Source organism: Anser anser, assembly GCF_964211835.1.
Source record: "Anser anser genome assembly, chromosome: 13".
NCBI lineage: Eukaryota > Metazoa > Chordata > Aves > Anseriformes > Anatidae > Anser > Anser anser.
This window is the reverse complement of record NC_139734.1, coordinates 7466621-7492353: the sequence shown is the minus strand read 5'-3', so window position 1 is coordinate 7492353 and position 25733 is coordinate 7466621. Positions and strand designations below refer to the sequence as shown.

At 39.9% G+C, this 25733-nt stretch overlaps 2 protein-coding genes across 17 annotated transcripts in view; one reads left to right on the top strand and one right to left on the bottom strand.

Annotated features, from left to right (window-relative positions):
* LOC310880567 (uncharacterized protein C8orf48) overlaps positions 1-15378 on the bottom strand; it is a 99660-nt gene extending 84282 nt beyond the window's left edge. For 7 of the 15 annotated variants that reach the window (XR_014571762.1, XM_083796630.1, XM_083796631.1 and 4 more), the window contains exons 1-6: positions 15242-15372; positions 14647-14911; positions 12878-13136; positions 10550-10675; positions 4095-4327; positions 1710-1862 (exon numbers count right to left, since the gene is read on the bottom strand). Coding sequence is in view for 13 of the 15 variants with exons in the window: in XM_083796630.1 (XP_083652756.1) it covers positions 1710-1862; positions 4095-4327; positions 10550-10675; positions 12878-13127 (762 nt within the window). In the remaining 2 variants the exon portion in view is untranslated. The other 8 variants (XR_014571761.1, XM_083796625.1, XM_083796624.1 and 5 more) reach the window with 7 other exon arrangements.
* Positions 15379-15506: 128 nt separating this feature from the next.
* The window catches only part of MTMR8 (myotubularin related protein 8), a 75036-nt gene continuing 64809 nt past the window's right edge, over positions 15507-25733 (top strand). For both annotated transcript variants that reach the window (XM_083796608.1, XM_083796606.1), the window contains exons 1-2: positions 15507-15647; positions 16449-16518. The gene's annotated coding sequence lies outside the window, so the exon portion shown is untranslated. The remainder of the gene's footprint in view (positions 15648-16448; positions 16519-25733) is intronic.

Sequence of the window (25733 nt, the reverse complement as noted above, 5' to 3'; positions counted from 1 at the left end):
AAACATCTTGTTTAAAAACTTTGTTGAACAGTGTGCCCAGTGATCCGTCCCATGCAGCAGGCAAGCAGAAAGCTATGCTGGTCACTAGAGACCACATGTCATTTCTACCTTCTGTGGATGGCTGCCAAGAGAGATGACAAAGAGCTCAATAATGCCATGCAGCTCATACACTGCACTGGCTACTGACCAAGGGTTTCTTCCCCAGGGAGGGGAAAGAAAAGGCAACTGGCCTTTTCAGAGAAGCTAGGAGAAAAAAAAAAAAAAAAAAACAACAGAAAAATGAGGCCTTACTTGAGACTGAAGCTCTCAAATTTCTTATATGGGGTAAATAGATACAAAAAATAAATAAGGGAGAAAAAAAATAAATCAGCATTATTCGGGGAAAAAAAAAAAGTATGTGGTACAACCCACAAATTCCCACCCTGTTCGTAAACACAGAGAAAGGGGCCTTGAGGCTTCAAAGAGCACTTCCTATCCATCGCTCAGAAACAACTTGCTTTCAATCTCACTCCCTGGCAAGAAGTGGGAGAACTCTTCCTTGGAAACGATGATCATCCTAAAGAGTAGTCACAGAACAGCCGGGGAATTCCGTAAGTTTCAGCTTACATTATATACAATCTATTCCAGAGGGCTTTTGTAACAATAAAGCATGAATGTGTGACAGCAAAGACAGAAGACAGTCCTTCAAAGAGGAAATTTCACCATACCCACAGAGAATGCTACAGACTAGCCATTTCCCAAGCCCAGTATATGCAGAAACACAAAAGAGCATGGCAGTAACGTGTGAGATACACTATTCCTGAAGAACCGTCAGAAAACTTGCTGCAAAGCCACATTTTCTCTCCTCTGTAATTCCTCACAAATGCTTAATTGGACCTGACTTTCCTCTGCCCTATTCAGCAGGGAGGAAGTGACAAGCATCTGGCAAAATTTTAAACCAATTTAGAGTGGGGGAAAAAGAGCATACCCCACTAGAAAAAAAGGCCCACGTTCACAAGCACATACAAAGTAAAAGCTCTAAAACTGATGTCACTGCCCCTCAGAGCAATAAAGTCTTAGGAACTCAAAGTGAGCATATGTGTGTCTCTACTTGTATCGTGACATGAAAACTTTGGCACTCAACTGCATAACCAGTAACAACATGCTGCCTTTACAAATGGTCAGATCTACCAGAAGCCACCTTTCCAGTTTGCTCACATTCAAGTGACAAAAATGACATCACTGCCATGCTTAAGAAACAGCCTTAGAAACTGTCTCCAAGCAGCAAGCTTGAGCCTGAGCCTCCACAACTTGGTGCTGCATCTTATTCTGCAACTCTTAAGCCAGAGGACTGGGAGAAAGACTAGTACAGACACACCTACTATCACACAGCTTTGTTATTTACCATTTTGTCAGCCCATCAGAACAGCCCATCAGAATTAAACTGTGGAGAAGTAATCAAGATGTACCCAAAACAGTTTCAGGACATCATGAAGAAGACCTTCAGCTTCTATAAATCAGGCAAGCTCAAATTACTTGATCAGCATGCTAGTCCCATGTCTCCATAACGACATGGAGCCAAATTCTATTTTGAATTGTTCTGCATTCAGATCAATCTGATTGCATTACCATAAATTAGGAGAAAATCTGGCTTACAAATTCTTTAGATACAGTAAATATAAAAAGCACCAAAACACTTTTTTTTTTTTGAAAAAATAACATTTGCTTACTCTGGAATAAATTTGTTCTTCCAATTTTTCCTGGAGTAAAGCTCTTTCCACTAGTGCCTTCTTTTGTCTGAGAAAGGTGATCTCGGCTAGCTCTGCCGCCTTCTTCTTACAGTCAGGGCACTGTGAAGATTGGTGCACTTGAGCTTCTGTCACCTGAAGGATGAGACTTTGATGTAATGAGCAGCGTCTGTCCCAGCAAGATGACCACTCCATTAAAAATAATCAATAAAGATACAGACAGAGTGTCTAAAGACAAAGGTTTGCTTTTGTAGGCAGCTGCAAATTATTTCATAATTTTTGTCACTGTATCATCTCGATGAGCCTGTCTGAATGTCTTCACACTAAAAATATTTGCTTTTTCCGATGTATTGCCCCCTCCAGCACTGATAACTTAGTTTCAGTTAAAATCACCTATCTGTATCTCAGACCCATTGCACTGAGCTGTAATAGACTGGTGCTTCTTGTAATAGGCAAGCTTTCCCTGACGCTTGAAGCTATGTGCACACTACTGATTTCTTCTACAGTAACTAATGGTCAAAAAAAAGTACTTGAGTGCTACCAACACATAAGCAGCCAAAACCAATACTGAAAATGGTTTTAATGGGAAAAAAAGAAGTTTTAGTTAGTATAACTCATTTGACTTGCGTGGATGCTCAGTATAAATTAGTTTTATCAGTGTAAACCTATACATAGTTTGCTAGTATCAAATACATCAGGAGCACCACCAGCCGTTAGTTCCTCTTGCTTAGTAAGTAGTTGATGTTCTAGAACGCCAGTCTGTGCGTGCTAACCAGCCTTCCATGGCAGCTAATACACTAATTCCTGAAGGCTTGATTCAGTGAAATGAAGATGCTTTATTCCACGTTTCCAACAGGCTAAGAGAGTACAAATATTTCATCATCACAACTCCGTAACAGCAACTGTTAATCAGCAATAATTCCACCGTACGTAACTGCCTGTCTGTAATGAGGTTGTCACCAAGTTTCTATGCTGACAATCTATGTAAGGCCTTCAGTACAAACCATGAGGGTTATGATTATCTTCACAAATTTTAAGAGGAAAATGAACTCTGAAGCAATTGGTTCAAATACCTATATGCATCTCTAAGACAGAATACAAAGTTCAACAAGCAGTTGACTTTGTAAAATAAATGATACTTATTAATTCCTAGTTTTCCTACCATGAAACTGACTATATTTAATAACATTTTACAAAACTCAGTATGCTTATTTATAAAGTATCAATAATTTTTATCTGATTTAATTTACACGGATTCCATCGTGTTATATAGACCTAATAAGAGCAGTGGAATCAATCCTAGAAAGCCATGACTCAAGCCTCTGTCGTCTTACTCCTTGATTTCTTCTCCTCCACATAGAAGTATTATTTATTTTTGTGTTCACCACCACATAGACGTAGCAGTCAAAGTCACTTTTCTTAAAAAATGCATTACCACACTGTAATACAAATAAAGAGGCAGTAAGAATTCTACAGAATGATGGGTTGGTTAATGCTAAACTAATAAAAGAACGTAGATTGCTGAAGTTGCAAAACAAATTAAATAGGCAGGAAGCCTGAAAGAATCATTATGCCAGGACTGACTTTAAAGTATTCTTCCCTGCTCACCTGGCACAAGCTTAAGAGAGGAATATGTTAACAGTCACTTTAACCGTGTTATATGGCAATAGATTAAAGCCAGCATACCTGATAGAGAGAAAGTAAAATAAATGACTGTAATTACTATTTAAAGCTTTTTTTTTTCTTTATCAGAAATACTTTCCCAGATGCAGACATTCTGTACCAATTTCAAACAAAGCACAGGCATTTGCCAAGGCCCAGATTTATGGGTAAAGGCATCTGTAGGTGATGACTGCTATAACTACATATTCAAATCCCTCTACAAGCACAAAGCAAGAACGCAAGTATCACCGGCCAAAACAATACCAGCCTTGACACTCTTGACAGATGCCAAGTTGAAGAGAAGAGCTGTGTTGGAATGCCTGTCCTATGGGTGGGAAACAACAATGAGCACCATGCTGGTGAAAAAGACAAAAGCACTTCAGATTGTGTAGGTGATATAGATGTTTCATAATAAAGGGACTGATGTAACCACAATTCTGTTGGACATGCTTTAATTTTTAACATTACCTAATATTAAGGGGGAAGTTTGTACCTTCTGAATTACTTTTAATGCCAGAGTTAACATGCGGTGCCACCTAATAATATGCAGAATACTTCTATAAATAACAGGTGCAAATGTAACCAGAAAACAAGACTTCTTTCTGCAGGCCCCCTTGTTCTGGGGCTTATGGTGGACTGCAGTAACTGCCCATCCCAGCCTTGTTCAATAACAGGAATCATTACCATTTTATCACCAAACAGTACCTGTCTAACGGTCTCCCTGATGTTCTTCAGGCGGATTCTATTCATTAACTGACCAGGAACTGTGCAGTTCAAGTCACTTGTCTCCGATTTCTTTGATGTGAATCCATGCTGAAGCTTCCTTGACCTGACACCACTTGCCTGCTTAGAGATCAGCCCCTGATGCATCCTTCTGATCTTAACGGTGCAAAAAGACCGGAGAGCATCCAGTTCTTCGTCTGGTAACTCAGTAACTTCTGTTAGCCACACATCAACAAAGCAAGTGTCAATTACTATAGCAGAAGACCAGTAATTCTTCTCTTCCCCTATCTGTGCAACGTCATATTAACTATTTAATAAAAAACAAAGCCAATGTCAAGCCCAGAGGCAATTACAGTAATCACAGAAATACACAATTTAAGTCAGAGTGTGGATAACAACTGCAGGAACTTGCACAACAAATGCTTCTTTGAATAGTCCCCAAAGAGGAGAGGGGATAAGAACCCTAAAGATTTGGACAACTTAATGATACAACACAAATGTATTTGTAAATCTAGTTCTCCAATTCTATGAGTATTGAACCAGAGGCAGTGGCTCCTGTAGTAACTCTGGGAAACACCTTTAAATTTGTAGGTAGGTTTTGTTTTATTTGGTGTGTTTTTGGGGAGGGTGGTTTTTTTGGAGGAAGGGTAATTATATTTGAAAATATTTTCCTCTAAACCATCAATGATTATTTAAGGAATTTGTAAATGACCTTGTTTAAACAAGGTATTTATTTCACCACCTCCTCGCTTTCCTAGTGACATGTAATAATAAAACCAAACAGACTACACTTCAAATGGGCACGTATGGATGGATTTAAAACTTCAGTCAATGCTCAGAGGAAGATTTTCCACTGACTTAAACAGAACCAATCAATACAGTCAGTTTTTTGTGTTACTATTTCATTATTCCATGAGCTTAACTGTATAACAATGCTGTGCTGTTCTACATGGTCTTATGAGATTTTCAACTATTTAAAGAGGGGACAATACCTCTCTACCTTTATTATACTAATTTTGCTTTAATGCAAGTACTGAAGCCTAAGCAAACACTTAAATGTGCATAATTAAACGAGAAGCAAGGAGGAGACAAAACATTCCAGTAAACATTACTGGAAGCCTTGTAGACACCTCTGCATATAGCTCATGCTAACACAGCACTCCCTTCTCAGGGCTCCACTCTGACTGCCAAAAAAAAGTAAGACAATAATCACTACACAGGTATGGTATGGTGAGTTTTTTTCCACTCAAAATACTCAGCTGGAGAGCATGATTATATCACTTAAACTATCCTTTCCTTACTACCTGCTTCACTCATTTTCCATGGCTTCCCTTGAATGAAATTTTACTTTTTCTAGAGAGGCACTGCCTATTTCAGGGTGCTTCTGTGACAACCTGTACATTGTCATTCGGGTCCTGTGGCGTACGAGACATAACCACAATGTTGATCTTTAGTACACTGAATGATATAAACATAAACCATCTCCTAAATATGCTGTGATTAATTTAATCTAAAGTAGGCAAGCCTTTGCTGTGGAATTTTGTAAGGAAACCAGGCATGTCTTCAGAAATGCAGTCAATCCTTATAAAGATTAAGTGGATCTACAGTTAAGACTAAGCAAAGTAGAAGTCGGTGAGCTTTGCCTTACGGACAGAGAAAATGGGTGATTGAAGTCCAACTGCCACAGTTCAGAATCAATTATCGTACTGCAATTTATTCCTCCTTACAAGCTGCTGTATCAAATTCACTAAAGACAAAGACACAGTGATACTTATAGACAAATGAGTAAGAATTATCAATACTTGAAAATGCAATTTAAACATTTTTTTTTCTTGGGTAGGATCATGAACATTTGCATGGATAAACTCCATCAGGTCGTTTTCCTTGCAAGTGTAATACACAACCCCTGCAAAACAGTTTAAATCATGTGCCAGAATTGGGTTTAATTGCACTGATAAAATGGATGCATATTCATCTATGCTGCACATAGACTGAATAAAAGCATTAAAAAGCTACTGTTGTGGAAGAAAACAAAAGCAGAACAAAGCAATTTAACACCCTAACCTGAGTACTCAAATGCACAAGTAAATACATGGGGTCTGCTGAACATTTTGTCACAATTTAGTGCCAGCCTAATTCATTCGCTGAAGTTTCTTCTGACATATAGAAGCACAATTGAATTTAGAATTGGTTTCTAATAATGCACACATGAATTGTGTGCTGCCAGACACCCACCCATTGGCTCATATACACCCACAGACATTAGAAGAGACACTAGCAAAGAAAAACAGAAATTTTTAACCTTCAAGTTTAACAGTAAATAAGCTCAGAAAGAGTAAAGGTGTTCATGGATCTAGACTATAATTTTACTGAATAAGAACTAAAAGTGATGAGAAAAGTCAGTGCACAGTTCAATTCAGGAAAAAAATAGTCATTTAACTGCACAGCGATTATTTATACTTTCAGATTTTCTTTTAGGTATAGAAGTTTTGCTGGTCCTTCATCTGAAAGAAAAGAGATGCATACAACAGGATCTTTGTTGGTGTTAGTTTCATTTCTTGTCTTTCACGTATTCTTTCCATCTTTGGACTCACATTACATGCTCAAATGCTCAATCTCCATTTGTGGTGGCAGATTTAAATGTCACTGCATGTCTGTCTACAGAGAATCCCTGCCAGTGCCAATTATTGTTCCAGAAGCATGCCTTGTTGATGCTTGGTTGCCCTGAATCGTGCTTTCCCACACCTTTTTTCAAGAAGAATAAGGCAGGGACAGGTGACAAGAAGAACAAAACCAGACGCTGGAACAGACATAAAATCAGAACCCTTTATCCAACAGCAACAGGGCTACAAAGCACAGAATGTTTAGAAAATAAAGCACAAACTGAAAAAAAAGAAGCTTCTCTGATTATAGAAGTAGTCAATGTGCACCATTGGAGATAAACTAATCTCCACATCTACATTATAAATCCTGCAGCGTGGCTCATAACTAAATGACCTACATAGATTTTGGGATTCTGTATGCAACTACATCCTTATGTGTAAGATTTTAAATTTATACAAGTGAGGGGGGGGGAAAGAAAATCGACTGTTTTCTTGGGTTTCCTTTTCCATTGATGTCTAACCGATTAAACAGAAAAAACTTGGCAGGCAATTTGTTATTACTATGCTCTATCTTCTATTTTAAGAAGAAAAATTGTGAAATGAGTGAAGGAGAGAATTATGAAAGGCAATAACTGATAACTACTCTTCAGAAAGATTAACTCCGCGTCTCAAGACAACATTTTCATAATTATCTAAATTGCATTGTACAACTGAGTGCAGCAGTTCAGATTAACACGCTGATGGCCCAATCAGCAAATGTAGCTTTTGTAAGGTTTGCGCAGATTGCTTGCACCAGTTCTGGGCTATCCGAAATCAAGCTATTTCATAGAAATATGGATTCAAAGCCAGTAAAGTTCCTGCAGCGTGGTGCAGGATAACCTGTTTCCAATAAGCTATGATTAGAAGAGACAACACTAAGAGTCTTGCAGAACCCATGTTTTCCAGAAGAAACTCATTCTTTCTCAGTTCTATAAAGACTTTATTAACCAAGAAGCTCTTCACTAGCAGGAGTTTCCACGTGGATGCTGCTGGTTGAGACTTCCCATCCAGGCTGCATCAATGCTGTTTTACTACAGAATAGTAAAGTTTTCTAATAGACTGGTAGGAAACAAACTAGAAGAGAACTCTGGAATCGAGGGTCTAAGCCTGTATGAATCCCACACCTTGTGCTTTTTACCAAGCAGTAAGTTTAGGTGCTGACAAGCTCAGGAATAAAAAAGAGCCAGCAGACTAATGGATACCCGCTCCCTTCTGAGAACAGAATGCTTAGATGATTTCTCAATTCTTATAGACAACTACTACTACTTTTAGTACATACTTGTAGCAAATTACTATTTGCCAAGACAATAATTAAATGCTTGGACATGCAGAAATTTGTTCACACCTTACAAATACCTTGCAGACAAAGGTGAGTGAATCTCTGAATACAGCAGAAGTCAGAGCACTGAAAAGCCCCACTTGAACTTTCAGCCACCTCTGAGCTGAACAACTGCGGCTTCCTGTAGTACATTTTAAAAACGACTAACACTCTTTGGAATAATTGACAGGGAGTTACGGACTTCAAGGAATAGTGGGGTTGTGTGTGTGTGTTTGCTTTGTGTTTTCTGTTGTTTTTTGGTTTGTTTGTTTGTTTTTTTCTCTGTGATGCATTTGTCTAATAACAGCTAGTTGCTACAAAACTGAGGTGGAGGTCCAAGGAAGAGACTAAGAAGCAATTATGATAAAAATTTCTCAATTTTCTTGAGGTCAACATCTAGGTTTTTCTTCTTTCAGGCCATAAATAAAACTATGAAAAACAAGAACCATTCTCCGCGGCATTCCCATGGGCAAACCTGGATTTTCTTTTCCTTATTTAACAGTATCAGTAGTAAGATATGTAAAAACTCTCTTATTTTATTAGCTGCAGATGAATTCAAAAGTAACACGCATGCTCAGTGCATGCACCATTCATTTTGCTAAACTTATTGAAGGGACCAACTGTGCAGCAGCCTAGCTCTAGGTGAGCTCATCTTCTATTGTGCTTAAAAAGTTTCCAAGTTGATAAAATAATAAGGGGCTCAGGGTCCACTGAGCAATGAATTATTAAGTCAAAGAGAAGACATTTATAGATGTCAGCATATGAAAGTTGCTGTGCTTATGTTGGATATATGTCAGTAGTCTGCTGTAAAAAAAAAACAAAAAAACAAAAAACAAAGAGTAATACACACACAGCTAAGTACAATTGATGCTGATGAATTTGGAGATGACCTGTCCATCACTAGACTGTGTTCTATGTTTGCATGAAAGCAGCTTAAGCAAGAAGCTTCTTATTGATAGTGGTTGGAAGCACAGTAACAATGAATGTGCCTGAAAAGTGCTTAGCTGCTCCGATGACAAGAGACAGGACAGATAGAAAACAATGCATCATTTCATACGTCACCACAAGCTAAGGAAAGAGCTGGCTTTTCAAGTCTCAATGACCAGTCTGACTCTTCCCATCCAAAGTCCATAAACCAAAAGCAGAATGTTTGTATAGCAGTACAGAAATACAAATTTCAGGAGGAAGTCTTCCCAACCAACTCTCAAAGAAAACCCTATGAAGAAGGAAAACCTCCTTAACACTATCCTGTTGTTTTGTATTTGTTAAATGAATCCAAATTCATCAGGACCTCTTCAATTTCTCTGCATATCAAACGGTCACAAGATTCAGATGTATTTTAGGAAGACAACTGCAGAGGAGCTGGTCAGAAGAAGCCTCACTACTAGAGATGAGATAATCTACATTAGCTGCCTCTTCATTTGACTACGTGAAGTCCTAGAAATCCAGTAACAGGAAGGTAAATGCTGAAGATGAGTCAGGAACTCATAACACTGACTCACCACTGTTGTGAATGAGCTATGCAATTAAGAAGAGCCTAAAAATAATCTCAGGTCATGTTCTCCTGCAGTACATGAAGTTTCAGGATGTTTGTATGTGAGTGCAATGCCACAAAGCACCTGGGCAATAGGACCTACTTGATTAATTAGTCTTAGAAGGGCCCTATAAAACCTCTGAATTTCTTCACTTCTTATACACATGAAGGAACATGAGGAAGATTCCTCTTCTGATTCAATTATTTTTTGCTCAACTACAGCTTTCTTGCTCTTTTTTTTAATTAAAAATAGTATCTCTGACCCACTTTTCAGAAAGATTTGAGCAGGACTTCCATCCCACCATCTGCTCTCACAGCTCCTTGTATAATCAGTGCACGCGAATAGCATCCTTCTTCCCTCCCAACCCCTCTCCTCCTCCATGCACTACATCATTGTGTTGGTTAAAGCTGTTCCATTGTTCTTGTCAAAGTTGGTGCCCTGCTGCCTCCTGCAGCTTGGGAAAGGAACTAGAACATGGCAAACACGTCATTCAGTAATTAACGCAAATGATCAACAGGGGGAAAACATTTCGCACATTCTGAAGGCATGGTGATTTTGGAGCAAAAAAATACAACCCTAGTACCTGTACAGCTATAGAGAAAAATGGGAAAAAATAAATAGCCCAGTAAAATTTTGAGGTTTTCAGTTAAATTTAAGATGTAGATACATTTTTATGTAGATTTATCCGCACCTTGTGGTAATGCATCACTAGTCTAATGTCTCTGTGTCAGGAGCAGCAAAGCCGTGTGTTACAGTAGACAAACTGTTTTTCCAAGAAGGCATAAAAGAGAATCTTCATACTTAATTACGTGGCTAATTAAGTCAGGTTAATTACCTGGCTTACCTTAATAGCTTATACATAAAATTTTAGTCATTAAAAATTCACATCCCCTTTGTCAAAGAAAGAAGAATTATAAATTCTACTAAAGTTAGTGAACTCACCAGAATGAGTTTTGATGACAGATTTGCCTTGCTTAATGACAGCTTCTTTATTTTTTAGAACATCCATCCATTTTCTCATGAAATATCTTTCCACAGCCGCAGAACCAACTACTTCAGACTGCTCATCTACAATAGAAAAAAAGGTAGCTTTGGACATACATTGTAAAGAAATCAGGAATGAGAAAAAACAAATCAGGTGGTAAGACAAAACAGGAGGCGATCACACTTGAATGTGATTGAGTTTTCCCTGGTGAGGGAAAAGAAGCCCCAAGCCATCGGCCTTTACAGATGACATCAGAGTTTGAGGCTGAAATACAGAGCAAGCTTCTGTCACTCCACTGAAAGACTAGAGGATAAGCTGAGAAAAAGACTCACACATTGTTTTGTCTGCAATGCTAACAACCACAATCAGCTCCCCGTATCACTTACTTGCAGCCCTATGCAGGCCCTTCTCTTATGGCAGTACAAGTACTCATGGGAGCTTTGGTGAACTCTATCAAGGTATTGATCCAAGTGAAAAAATAATGGGGAGGGAAGGCAGGAGGAGAATGAAAATCTATATAAATTCCCTGTTCTTCAACTTGTTCCAGTACAACTCCAGTTCTGCAGTAACTAAGGATCCAGCAAAGATGTGAAAGTGAAGAGCTGGGTAAAAAAAAAGACTTAAGAGGTCTGACAAGCCAGTGCCACTGACAGGAAGATACATGGTTCCAGTTCAAAATACTGAGCACACTGAGCAAGCACCTGACTTCTCTACTCTGTTTTCAGGGTACTAATAGCAAATTGAGAGGGCTTACACAAGGAAATAATGTGTCCCTATGGAGATACCAGCATGACAAGTCTTCTATAGTTCTTATTATGTATATATGCTGCTCTCTGTAAGATATATACTGCAGAGAGATATCAACTTCCCAAAACATTTCCTGTGAATTATTCCCTGGTTTCCTCAGTTAACTAGTAGCATTCAGAAGACTCCATGATTTTATGAAATATTAACCTTATAAAGATAATAAGTGTTAACACTTATTAAAAGCACCTCTATACACACAAGGATTCCTCCTAGCACATGCTTCTGGATGCCAACAATATGGATTTTAATGGTTAGACATGGAATAATTTCTAAAAGTTGCTATACATCAAGAAAAAAAAAGGTTTATTAATACCTAGTCTTTGTAAAAACTAAAAATTCTGAGCCAAAACTGTTAAATCTAATCCATTAGACACTGCTCAATTACATAAATGTAGCATGAATAAGACATCAAGGCGATGATAATCTCTTTATTCAGATTTTTGAAGCACTAAGGCTATACTCCGTGCTATGACAAATAGGGGGTTACATACACGTATATATATATTTGACTACAAGTTTTGGCCTGCATTGCTGAGATTTCATGCCTAAACATTATTTTAAAAGGACTCCTAAAAAATTGTGCTGGTTATTATTGCAGACGTGGGGAGGGATTAAAAAAAAAAAAGGCAGTAAAGCAGTAAGGTGCTGGCTGGGTGAGGAACAGAAAGAACATCTCTACTGGGCTTGTCTACAGTAAGAACAAACAGGCTGTCATTTTTAAGTACAGACAAGGTTAATTATATATTGGTATACAGCAGCTGATCAAGTTGGACAAAGAAGAATCAGATTACAACAATGCCAGCTAACATACATTACCATATATCTCAAGTCCACGCTGTTTTTAAAAAATATATTAAGTGCCTTAGTTTTAAAAACTATACTGTTTATACATGCTGACAAGCTCCCGAACTAAGAACAGATTTTTAAAAATCATGTCTTCAAGTACCCACAATATTTCTCAGACCAGATTTGGAGAAAGGGAAGAAGAATGACAGAACCCCACAGACACAAGGGGGAAAAGAACTAACAAACAAGACATTGAGACAGTTAGCTTATTTCCTGCTGTCTGCTTCTTTATCACTCTGCTGCAGCTTTAAGGTGCTATCCAGCCCTCTTAAGTATTTCAAGTCTTGGATCTTTCCCTCCACCCTTGGAAGAATTACTACATAGCCCAGATGCTTCTCATACCTGGTTATGAAGTCATAGTATCTTGCAGAAATTTGGAACGTGCCAATAGAGTTTAAGCACCACAAGATTACTAAGGAAGGGTTTTCATGGCCAATTCATAACCCTCCTATAAGTAGTCATCAGTGAATCCTGAGAAACCAAGACACAGATCTAAGCATGCTGAGGTTCTGTTGCTCTGTACAGTGGGCACACTGCATGCAATTTTTTAAGTTTTTATTTTTGCCAAGTCCTCCACTGCACAGATCTAAAGCTGTGCAAGACAGGTCTCAAGCATGGTAAGCTCTGCATACCTGTGTGACTTTGGCCTGCCAGACATGACGTGCCTTCCAACCCATCCGACACGGCAGAAGACTCTACATCCTCTACAGAACAACACAGTTCAGGTGGTTCGCTCTCATGCTGGCAGCAGGCTGCTTCCTCCTCACTGAAGGACTCAAACGTATCTTCTGAGTAGTCAAAAACAGAGCTCCTGGAACTCTGGCTCAACTCCACCTGCCCCTTTTCACAGCTACCAGAACTATCTGCTGAGGTAGTAGCCATGGTGCAGCACTACAAATGAAAACAAAAGAAAACCATTAACAGTTTCAGTTACACAGGATAAATGACCAGATTACTTACAGCTATGGCAGGCATACAGAGGAATATCACAGCTCAGCTCAAACCCAGTTTAGGTGGCTGAAGTAACTGTGCTACATCAAGGCAACACCCGCCAAAGCACTACTGCTGATTAAAGTGATGCATCATTAAGATCTGCTGGGTAAGCCTACAATAACAATTACCACTGGGCATTTACAATGAATTTTGATCAGCAGTCCTTTCAAGTCTGTTGTGAAATACAGGTAACACTTGGACGAAGTCATTTATGAAAACAAAAGGTGATTTAAAAAAAAAATATTTCTTTTGCCTTAAACCTCTCACCTCTCAGAAAAGCAAAGCCTCCTTGTTCTGCTTAGATTAGAAAATTAGAAAAAAACATGACAAGTATCAGCCAGATGATGCTCTCAAAATGATGGTCACGCTCTCAGCGTGAAAAAAAATAATAAAACTCTCCAGAACCAAGTTCCAGGAATAAAACAGGCCTCAGATAGGTAGCTATAATGTAATGTGGATACACTTTAAAGCTGTGTGTGTGTGGTTATTCTTTGCTCCCCACCCCCCCCTTTAAAGTTAGAATGATGTACTTCCCCTTCTTCCTTTGAATCTAAGGAGGTAAACAACTTTGTCCTAAACAATTTTGCCCTATTTTTTTCCTCTACTCTAATAAGATAAGAAGAATAAATGTGCGGGTGATATCCCTTTGGGAAGATACCTGCAGCGGTGACAACTGTGGTTGTTCCATCAGAAAAAAGGGAACCCAGTAAGTAAACAAAACCACTTTCTCTCATGCCTGAAGTTCACCTATGCCACCCTGCTTTGGTGTTTGCTAACGGTTTTTAGACAACTTTGTTTTAAAGGTGCTGACTTTAGCCATTTCTCTACTGAACACGCTATGCTGCCTATTGTACGTGCCATGTTACTGCTGAGGTCCATCTGTGCACTGAGTAAGGACCCTGCGCCCCTAACACAAATTCAGGCCTTCCTTCCCAAGACTAGACTCCAAAAGCAATCTGTAGTGCCAAATTTCTAGGCCCATAAGTTTAATTTTTAACATGTGCCAAAAAGTCAAAAATAGTGCTTATTAATATTTACAGGTTACATCAGAACTACACAATTCTTTTTATTCACTGTACCAACCCTGAATAGGCTGGAGACTGGTTAATAAGATCAAATTGCCCGGAGAAAACCAGTAGGAAATGCAAACAGAGGCAATTAGTGCTGCAGCCCGCAGCTGGCCTGAGGAGCTGAGGCTGCACAAGCAGCAGGGGCAGAGAGGTGGAGTGGGGTGAGGATGCTCAGGTAATGGGACTGGCTGACTGAGGGAGCAATATTTCATAGCATCAGATATGCATGATAGTAGCTCATTTTCACAGTGAAAATGAGGTATTTGCTCCAAAATGAACATAAAAGATAACCTAGAGTACGTAAATATACTTGTAAATAATAAATAAAACACATTTACAGACTGCTTCAAAGTGGCACCTGGCGTCCTGCAGCTTTTACTCCTCACGAGGACAAGTCCGTACCTCACCAGAGTGCAGAAGGCGAGCTCAGCCCTGCAGAGAGGGCTTTGAAAACAGCACCTGCCCGAGCTGCTCCTCCAGCAGCCCCCGGGCTCCCGGACACACGGGGACACAGCCTCGTCAGTGGTGTGCTTCAGCTGTGTCCCTGAAGAAGAAGGGCAGAGTGTTTGGAGAAAACCTGAGGGAGAGAAGCTCCATCTCCTCCTAGGAGGCAGAAATGTGAAAAGCTATGTTACCATCAGAAATGGGAAATTACCAAGTAACAACATTACCATAAGAAATGTGAAGTTACCGCCAAGTAACTAACCGAGAAACCCGTCTGCATCCACCTTCTGCTTAAAACCGCACAGCAGCAGACGCGGCATTTCCTTTACGTTACACATGGAGTATATTTTTACGATCCTTCGTTTCCAGGACAAAAACACAAGTTTCCCAAAACCACTTCCTCCGTACTTTAACGGCCAAACCCCCTCGTAGCAAGCCGCCGGGGCCGTCCTACAGCGCAGGGCCGGCGGCCGGGGCCCAGCTCCTTACCCGCGGCTCGCCCCGCCGCCAGCTCCGCGCTGCGCCGCCCCGGCCCCCGGCTCCGAGCCGGGCGAGGCCGCGGGCCCGGCCCCCAGCGGGGAGGGAGCCGGGGCTCCGAGCCCGCCGCCGGGCGCTGAGGGGAGGGCGCGGGGCGGGCGCTGAGGGAAGGGGCCGCAGGGGAAGCGGGAGGGTCCCGCCGGCCCGGCCGCGGTCTCTGTCGTGCTGTGCCTGCGATATCGTGTCGCGACAGCGGGATCTCGCGGTGGAAGGCCGGGAAGAGGCCGGCGTTGCTGCTGAGGCAGCCAGGCCGAGGGAACAGCTGGCAGAGACAGTGCCCTTTGGGAGCACGTCGTGATATGGAAGTTAGCTCGTGTCCTCTGCGTGCTGGATCCTGCTTTAATATTGCTATTACAAGGTAGCTGATAGCACTATATTTTCGTTTAGGGAAGTCATTTTATCAATAAATACATATACTTCAGTTCCAGGGTGCGTAGTGTTTTCCCTGTCACATAGAAGTCACTGAGGTATTTTACCACAGTTAGCACCTCATGCTGGATTTTGGCTGGCCTGCCCAAGGTCTATGCTTGATTTTAAGATCTTGTTTTCTCTCATGTTTCATTAAGTGCAGCACATGGTTTTTGCAGCTCAAGCGATCTTTCTCTTGAAAGAGAAGCCTGTGTGTTGCTCTTATAAAGAAACAGTTTGGACAGGGTAAGGAGAGAAATGCACGCCTGCAGAAGAGTAAATAATTGCATTGATGCAATGGAGTGTAAGGCTAAGAGGAATAAGCACTTCATATTGTTCCAATGTTTTAACATTCAGTGCTTCTTTGTTTTCTGTAGAGTGGACTGCTTGCTGCTGGCCCTCTTCGTTTTCATTTGGCTAGCTACGACATATTAAAATAATTTACATGTGATGAGTATTTCTTTTATATTCTCCATCAATAAAAGTCATAGCAGTAATAAGAGAGGTATGCAGCTGTGAACAGAAGGGGCATTTACCCATCCTGCAGGTAGTGGAAGTCAGCTGAATACCAGTCAGAGCAGAGATCTATACAAAACTTCCTTTTCTTTAAGCTGTCAACATTTTGAAAGGAGGAAAATGTAATTAAGAAAATACCTGCCATTTAGATGAGCAAAATCTGCATTGTGTGCTAAACCTCTCCAACGTAAACGTTCACCTTTCATTGATTGCTTTGTTTTATTTTTCTTCTCAGGAAAATAATGTTGGAAACAAGCTAGCAAGTACCCAAACTGAATAAAAACAGTCTGGAAGAATCTTAAGAGGTAGGCTGACAGTTCTCATGCTCTGGGTTATAAATGATTGTGAAATAGGGTAGGGAGAAGCATTACCTTTTCTTTAAAATTCTAATCAAGATACACAGAGAATAATGCAGAGTAAGTAAGAATAACACAGATCCTCACAGGTCTCACTAAATACCTCCCTGGCAGCTTGATACTTCATTATTTATCATTGTCCATTTTTTATGGTAACAGTTGACATTAGATTATTACTGACCTGGTTGGTATTTGAATTTATTCCCCTGAGGTTAAAGACTTTGTAGTTTCGTGCTCTCAGTCCTTTTTAAAATTCATAATTTTAGAGCATGGAAAATATATTTTTCTATCAAGTTTATTTCTCTGACATTTATTCAGTGGAAAGTGTGATCCTAATATTAAAGGCATTTGATTTGAAGCCCAGGGTACAAATAATTCTTTTTAACCGATCTTCCCTAAAACAAGTCATTTTATCACTGCAGTTCCTCTTGTTGGTGTCTTGGAAGTTAATATGTTGAACAGCATAATTATTTGAACCAGTATTTGTTTCTGAAGGATTTGTGGGTGATAATAGATGGACCAACCCAGTTGTGTCAGAAGGTATTAAGATTTCTGACCGCCAATGTTGTGGTGTTGGTCCTACACAGAGCCATAAATAATATGGTGTGAGAAGCAGTGACAGGCTTTTACTCCAGCTCTTCTCTTTATCATGTTATATTAAATTTAAACATAATTGTTGAATTTCTTTGTGTGGGTAAATTCTTTTTGATGCCTCCTTCTATTAAAGTTGTAATATTCCTTTTTTACTAGAGGGCTGCGTAAGAATTCATACTTGGTAGGTGCGTTTCTCACATAATCGTAATCTCATTAACGTTGCCAGCAGAACTAAATGAGCTGTCACAATGAGGTTCAGTACCCAGTTGGAGAAGGATGGTGCGAGGCCAATGGAATTAGGCATATTCTGATGATGGGTAAAGCTGATGTGGCTCATTAGTGAAGTGCTCCTAAAGTGTTATTCTCCGTGAAAGTGCAGGTGTTTAGACTCTGTAAATATGAAGGTCAAATGCAAGAACTCTTTTCAAATTTCAGAAGCAAGTTGTTGATGGTTCAAGATACAATAAAAGTTTTCTCCTTTATCAGCACTGACATTGAAAGTACTGCCAAGTAGCACCTAGACACCATAAATCATTGATGAGAGTGGATAGTTTGAAAATATTACAAAGGAAGTGCTGTAGGGCACAGGGCATGTAAAGAAGTCGTTGTCTAGGGCCTGCCTTATTTACAATGGTCATTTCAGTTCCCATTAATTCCCATCTCTAATTAGGAAATGGATTGATCTCTTGCTTAAAGTTTCTAGTGACTGGCTGGTGTCCATGGCACATCAGAAGCGTGCATACAAATGAAATGTTAAAAGTGACCACTGTCATATAAGTTTAAATATATATAAATTGAATAAAAGCTGGGGGCTGAGTTTCACAGGCAGAAACAAAATATATTTCAGACTTATTTTTCTACATGGGCTCTTGTTGCTTATGCCCTGGTTTGTGGTAGGAAACCACAATCAGCTGCGTTTTCGGTAGGCTTCCTGGTGAAGAAAAGAGAACTAAAAATCTTTTTGGAAAAACAAAACTCCCTTGTCCTTGGTCACAACAGTATCTCTGCAGGCAGGTATAATTTCATCTGTGTCAGACCTGGTAACCATCCTGGGGAGAAATATCTAATGAAGAACCAGGTTGTGAAGAGCGTGGCAAGTGTCTTTGTAGGGCAACTTTTGTGCGCGGTGGTTCTCTGAGTTGCTGGTTAGCATTGTATTCCAGGGAAAGTTTGTCCTTAGGATGAGACATAAACAATAATTAACACTTGTGCCTGTGAAGGAGCCACAGCTGCATTTCCAAGGTTTGGTATTAGTGCATAGGTTGGATTCCAATTAGCATAATTACACTCTGTCTTCCTAATTTTGCTTTGTACTTTAAGATGGATAATTATTCTTAATCACTGTGTGTCCTAATGTGCTGTTAAATAGCGATGTCCACCTTCCCACGTTTGGGTGCATTTCAATGCAAAATGCATACATAGTTTGCAGACTGCCTTGTGAGCCTTTTCTCATTATAATTGCAATAACTACAATAAATTGCAATAACCTTAAGAGAAAACATCTCAAAATGCAACAAAGTTCCATTGTCCAGCATTCTAAAATGTCTATTCATGTGTGTGTGGATGGATGGATGGATAGATAGATCGATCGATCGATCCATGCAAACTCCTCAGCAGAGACACAAAGGCCTGTGGAGAAGAGTTAGAATGAGATCCACTTGTGATACCTTGAAATACTTCACTTGAATTTTCTGTCTACAGATCTCAGTTGTATTGCTGTATGGGTTGGGGCTGAATCTCTTTCCTAATAGTCTTGATCTTTTTTTTTTCTGAATAAATTCAGTGCTGCTTACAGCAGCAGCTTGAGCTCAAGAAAGTTCCCATGTGTGATCGTTTGCATTCTAAGACACGCCAAGGTGTTGTTTGTTCTCTTAGTCTGCATCCTTATCTACTTATTGCATCAGTTCATTTTAATTTTTCCCCATGCAAAGTTATTGTAGGTGCCTTCAAGGAGACGCTTTAAATAGCTGGGAATTTCAGACAAGTGCTTTAACAGTGTCATTCTGAGGAATAATACATTCCCTTAGATGGACAGGTTGGGGTTGTTTCTGAACGTGACATTAATTCATGCAAAAGAAGTGAACTGAGAAACTCTTATAGTAAATGTTTGAGATTTTCTTCATTTTGTTTTCCCTTTTTATTATGTTTGCTTAATGATTTCCATGTGGACCATCCTGAAAAATTGCTAGTGTTTTGGTGTGGGAAGAAATTTCGAAGGGAAAGGCAGACTCATTGTGCACTTTCAATAGATCGATACTAGACTTATTAATCAGTTTTCTTCAGTAATAGGTTGACTCTTTTGGGAATCTTTCAGAATATATTTCAAACTGATGAGTCATTTTGACATTTCAGAAAATGCCTTCATTTAGAAATTGCAGCTTTTCACATCAACATTCTATTTAACCCATCATGTATCCATCTGTTGTAAAAGCACGGTATTTATTCATTTTTCAGCTAGATTTTGTGATGCTAATTGTTGTGTTACTGAAGCGTCCTGCAGGTGTTGTAACTTGTCTCAGCAAGGTTCTTTCTGTTTTTCTTCTTTTAATTTTTCTTTGCTGAAGTATTATTTCTACTGGTAGAGGTGGAGTGATTTTGTGGGTTGTGGACAGTGTTTTGAGATGTTAGTAATCTCCTCTGAAGATGGGTTTATTTCTGAGAAATCTCATGCTCCTGGAAGAAGAAATATTGGTGTTGCTGGTAAGGAATGAGTTGTTTCAGGTGATTGTATTTATGGAGAGAGATCTTGTGTCTTAATTTTCTGGGGCTGTTTGAGATCTCAGCAAATTGGCACTCATTTTAAGTTTGGCAACCAGTTACCGCTGTGTGTGCATGTAGATGTTTGAGAACTTTATTATCCTAGTCTCAGGCAGACCTTCTTAATAAATACAGGCTTTATAAACTCAAATAGTGATTTTCATTGTATTGGTAAAGCTGTTGTTTTTCTAACAGCATGCATATGCCTAAATTGTCATTAAAAACTTAAAATTACACATATGGGACCGTATTTTGCACTGACTCATGTAATTTCAAAGTGCATTCAGAACATTATTTGCTTTTAAAAGACATGTAAAATAAGTATTAGTGCTGCTCCCCCATAGAAAAGAAAACAAATGCAGAAAGAATAAATGACTCCTTTCAGGTCAGACAAAATGGCAACCAAGGTTCCTGGATTCTTATCCTGGCGCTTCTTGCTGTGATAAGATGTATCCTCTTATTCATCATCTCTTTCATTCTTATCCTCTGATAAGGAAAAGTGGTCTCATTGGTTAAGTTATAATTTGGAGCGAATCGTCATGTCGTGGCATTCTCAAGTATGTACAAGATCAGGACTTAAGTCTTTTACACTCTTTTCCCAAGCTCAGTGAGCTCACTGATGCGTGTTTATGAAATAATTATGCACCTTTTCTGTTGCTGAACCGGCTGCAGGGGGAGGAGATAGACGGTAGGAAGGTGACATTGAGTTTGGCAGACAGGTTAAATGATGACGTGCACAGGGGATTTCCAGTGTCTGCATGAAAGAGGATTTCCAGAATAACTAAAGAGTATCTCACAACTACTGGCAAATGCAGTTGATGTCTCGTTTTGTCAGCCAGGGAGATTTATTCTCTCTCTGTTATAGAAACTGAGTGTAGGCAGACCATAATCCTCTCCCTTTGGTATCGTATTGATCTTTGCTATCAGAGTTTGGGGATAGAGGGCACTCTGTAATGAAAAAGGAGGGGAAAAGTAAAGATTGTGTTTGATACAGTCATCTGGAGGCTCTGTGTCTGCTTGGATTATGGAGGAAAATTAGAGTCTGATTCTTTCTGACTCCATACATGGGCATAAACCAGATTTCTCTCGGTGGGAGTTGCTAGCTCATCCCTAGCTACCAGACGCAGTGCCCATGAACCTTCTGCAACTACCGAGCTTCTTCCAGGCAGCTTGAATATCAGAAGTATTCAAAGACTAAAGACTTGGCTCAGCCCTGATAGGTGCTCTTGAGTAAATCATCCTATGCCATGCCACTAGACCAAGTCCCCAGTAGAAAATGAACCTGTTGTTGTGATTCTAATTAAGTTCTCGATTTAATGGCAGTAATTTTATTTTCATGGTGACAGTCATTGTCCCAGCTAGCTAGAATAATAGAATTGTTTTTTCTTAAAGCGCCATTTATGATGTATCCTCTGTCAAATCTTAAGAAACAAAAAGAAGAAGCCTATGGCTGTTCCAAAATTATGGTGTTTGTATGATTAAAAATGTCAGGATATCTCGCCTGAGACTAGTGACTGGGAATTGCTAGTAGAAGAAAATGAACACTCATAAACTTAAAATATATTCTGAATTGATTCCTCTTCAGTCTAAGAGGGTCTTCTCTTTTTTAATTGTTGGTTTAAACACCTGGAAGTTAAAGTTCTCATAAAATTAAAAACAGGTAAACAGAATCTTTAAGGAAATTAAGCAGCTTGGGATGTGATATGTTTAATTACACCAGTATAAAACCAGAACAACTCCACGGAAGATAATTAAAAGCAACTGAAACAAACTGACTGATCTCCTTAATAACCTAATGGGCTGTGTCATTAAAGTATTCTATTTCAGTTACCTCAATTCCATACGCTTTTGAAAATTATCCTTAAGCTGGAGAGCTATAAAAACATCTAGCCTTAGTTATTTTCCCTTTCAACTTCTAAGGGTTTAGCTCTCCACAGCCAGGTTAGAGTTGGATTAGGTATCTTCACACCGCAGTACGTGTTGTATTGTAGACTTGAGAGCCTGGCAGTCTTTACTTGCAAATCCCGTCCTGCTAGCAAATGAATCTCCTGAATCGTTATAACGCACGGTTCATTATCAAAATGTTGGTGAAGGAAAAGAGTGGTGCTGCCTGGCAGGTCCGTGGTACAGGGCAGATATATGGAAAGGAATTTGGGGTGTATCAGGTCTGAATAGGTACTTTGGAAGGCACGTTGAACTTGGTTCAGTGGAAGGCAATTTTTTTTGTCCCCATTATCTGCACAGTCCGTAGATGGATTCAGATGGGGAAAGTTACTTATCCAGCAGAACTGAGGGGTTTGGATGGTCTGCCAGCTTCTTGCCAGGTTTTAGTCCCTTTCGCCCTTTTGTTCTGCATTAACTGGAATTATCCACTGTTGTTCCCTGCACCTATTTACCTTTATGAATCCTTCGAAATAAGGAACCAGTAGGAAGTTAGGAGGCCCTGAGCTTTCAAATCCTTTATTCATTGAACATCAGCTGACTCCTGTGATAGCTCAACGTAAAAACTCTGTTAGATTGACCCTGAATTTTGAAAAGAAATGTGCATTTATAGTCCCCTCGTAGTTATGAATAATAATTTAGACAGACCTGCTGTGTACTTCTTCACGTATTAAGCATATGTAGTCCCTTGAGGAGCATTTATGAAATAAGGGTTACATTCATCCAGTGTTGTCTTTTGTGTATCAATCATGAAATATTTAAAGTAAAATAACTGTAAGGATGGAGGATGCATTCTGAGTGGAGCTTGTGATGAAAATACATGAAGTGGGAAAAGCATTACACTGCAATGTGCTGCTGGTTTTAATAATAAAATAAGTAAATGTAAAGAAGTATATTCTATTAGGAATTTGCACTCGTTCTGAAAGGTTTCCAAGTTCTGAACATGTTTAGATCATGTACACTCATATCAGTACATAATGAATAGCAGTGAAGAGACTTTCAGTTGGCGATGCTCTGTTATAACCAGCTAAAGTGTCTCTAACAATGTATTGCTCTGAAGTGCAGTTCAGAAAAACAACAAAGAACAAATCATAGTCAGAACGGAGACCAAGATATTAAAGCCATAATTCAGCTACAAAGTTGACAGAGTAAGATGAGAGAGTGAAACTGTGGCACCATTAGCAGGTAACAGGAGCCCTTATGTGTGTTTGAATGTACTCTGCCTGAAAAGAATTGCTTGTCCTTACAGCAGCATCTTATTATCGTTTTGGTCCTTTGCAGCGTCAGGGAGCATTAAACAAAAGAGCAGGTTTGGGTATCTAAAAAAGTAAAAAATAAAAAAATAAAGTGACTTTGATCTAGGCTGATATAGTGCCAGGAGCTATAGGGCTCTTTTTTGAAAGTTCAAAGCTCTTTAAACCTTATTTTCTTCCCTCACAAATAAATGAAATATTGACAGAGTCCCTTTAGCTGGCTGCTGCGGTGTGCCAGCTGAAGAAGCTGATCTATATCCCTAGCTGCCTTCCTGGCAGGGTCCAAGCCTTCCGATGGATCTGCTCGCCCAGTTACCGACCCGGTTGGCAGGGCTCGCAGAAGGACAGGCCTAGAGCTGCTTTCCACCTGAATTGCTCTGGTGTTTGCCTTTAGTCATGCAGATGTCCTAATATTCCTGACAGATCCTTAGTAAAATTTCAGTTGTCTCCTACAAATTGCTTCTACTACTGGACTGTTTGAAAGAAATCCCCATTTCCAGGTTAGAATTACAGGGGCTGAGGGATGCTCTCTGATTTCTGACTTCCACAGCAGCTCTTTCTGCAGCTCGATGGGCTGGTGGAGTGCAGTTTGGGGTTGTAGACCCTCTCTGGTCTGGTTGCTGGTTCAACTCCTGTTCATAACAGTATCAATTTAAAATCCTTATAATGCAATAGTGTCTCAGCGAAAGCAGCTAAACAAGTCGTCAGTGTAAGTGTAGTGCCCAGTAGACAAATGCACATGATGAGTTCAAGCCATGAATTAGGAAACCATTGTGATTGCATGGCAAGACTGTCCCTGTTGGCTTGATAGCTACAGCAAGAGATGGGCCAGCTCAGAACTGGCCTTGAAGAACAAATTCATACTGCAACAAAGCATCCCGCAGGGCTTGTGTTACACAGCCAGCCATTAACTGCCTTCCTGGGGGGGGATTTCTGCAGAGGAACTGCAGCAAGGTAGGGCTGGTTTGCTCCCTCCGGGCAAAGGGTAACAGAGGGGTTAAAGAACAGTGGTGGAAGATTGCAGGTAGTGAGGGCTGGCACAGTTGCTTCCCGCTCAGTGCTGGTGTTGATGACAAGTGCAGAATTTGCTGGCTGTCTCCAGCAATGCCAACAATTTCCAGCACTAACTCAGCCTTTCCTTTTTGTTTTAAAAGTGGTATTTTTGCCAAGTTGCTGTGGATGCTTTCTACTTGGCGTACAGATGGAAATAATTCAAGAATTGAAAAAGATCTTTATCTTTTTCAGTACTGGGATCTTTGCCCAGAAGTAACATTGAAAGTTTGACCGGGGAACCTTTCTTATTGCAATTACAGCTATTACTTTGGAGTGCGGTGTCCATGTAAGATGTGCCATTTCTCTGGTTTCCCCTGCTGACTGACAGGTTTGGACAGATGTTTCTGCAGACACTGCTGCTGCTGCTGGCAATTATGATCTTTGCAGCTACCTCTGAAACACTTTCCTCTAATTCATGCCTTACCTATGTGAGCCTATCAGACCTGATATTCCTCCCACGCCTCTTAGCACTGCTACAGTCATGTAGTCAGTGTTACTACTACAAACACGTTTTGGTGTCTTTTAGTTATAAATATAAAGACATTGACTGAGTCACGGCACATTACAAATTAAGTGTTGCTTCTGGACAGAGATTCCAATGGCTTCAGGTGCCCATTAATAATTAAGTTTGCAGTTTTATTATTCTGCTGTTCAGCGGGCAGGGGTTTTTTATATATGACCAGTAATATATTTGTTGTCAGAGACTGAAAATAATAAAATCTGTCCTTGGAACGGCAATTTCCTCTTCATTTGCATCTGATCTCACCTCATTTTAAAGGTTCTGGGTAGACAAGAAAATAATTTATTCAGTGATTGTCGTGGAAGGAAAGTGAGTAATCCTGTTGATTGTAAATTAATGGTCGTATTATTTGTGAGGACAATTTGACAACCATTTCCTCACTGTTATTACAGAACTTCCATAGTCTCTTACAACTTTTTTCTCAGACATCTGTGCTTGCAGGTGCATGTTTGGATATTAAGAGTGCTGTAGCTTATGCGCCTCCAGTACTGGCCTTATGGGACTCTGCAGCATGTCCCAGCCAAATAAGATATCCACGTGTGGACTGGTGTTCATTAGCTGCGTGGTACCAAAACTGACAATGCCATACATTAGATATAAAGGGATAGATGGTGGCTATCCTCTCTCAATACAGACTGAGCACAGACTAGATTCTTGGAATTTATCTAATTTTGGATAGAGAAGGATGTTAAACTTCCAGGTAACATTCAAGCAACATCTTCAAAAGAGTGTTTGGCAAATTTTGCAAGAGCAGGAGAAGAAATTACCCCCATAATTTAAGAAGTCCCTATTTCCTCCGTAGATGGTGGAACATGAGCTCCCATCGGCTTTCAATGCTTCTGGTAATGAACAAAACATAAGGCTGACTGTCCATTCAAGTATTTGGAGATTTGAGAGCATCTTTCTGTGCTGTGTTGACATGCAACTCTCTTGGGACTTGTCAGTTACTTGGCTGAAGTTTTCAACTCCTTCAGATTTTACCTGGATAGCGGGCAGTGACAGGTGACTTTATCAAAGGGACATAATTCAAGACCTTGTTTAGCTGC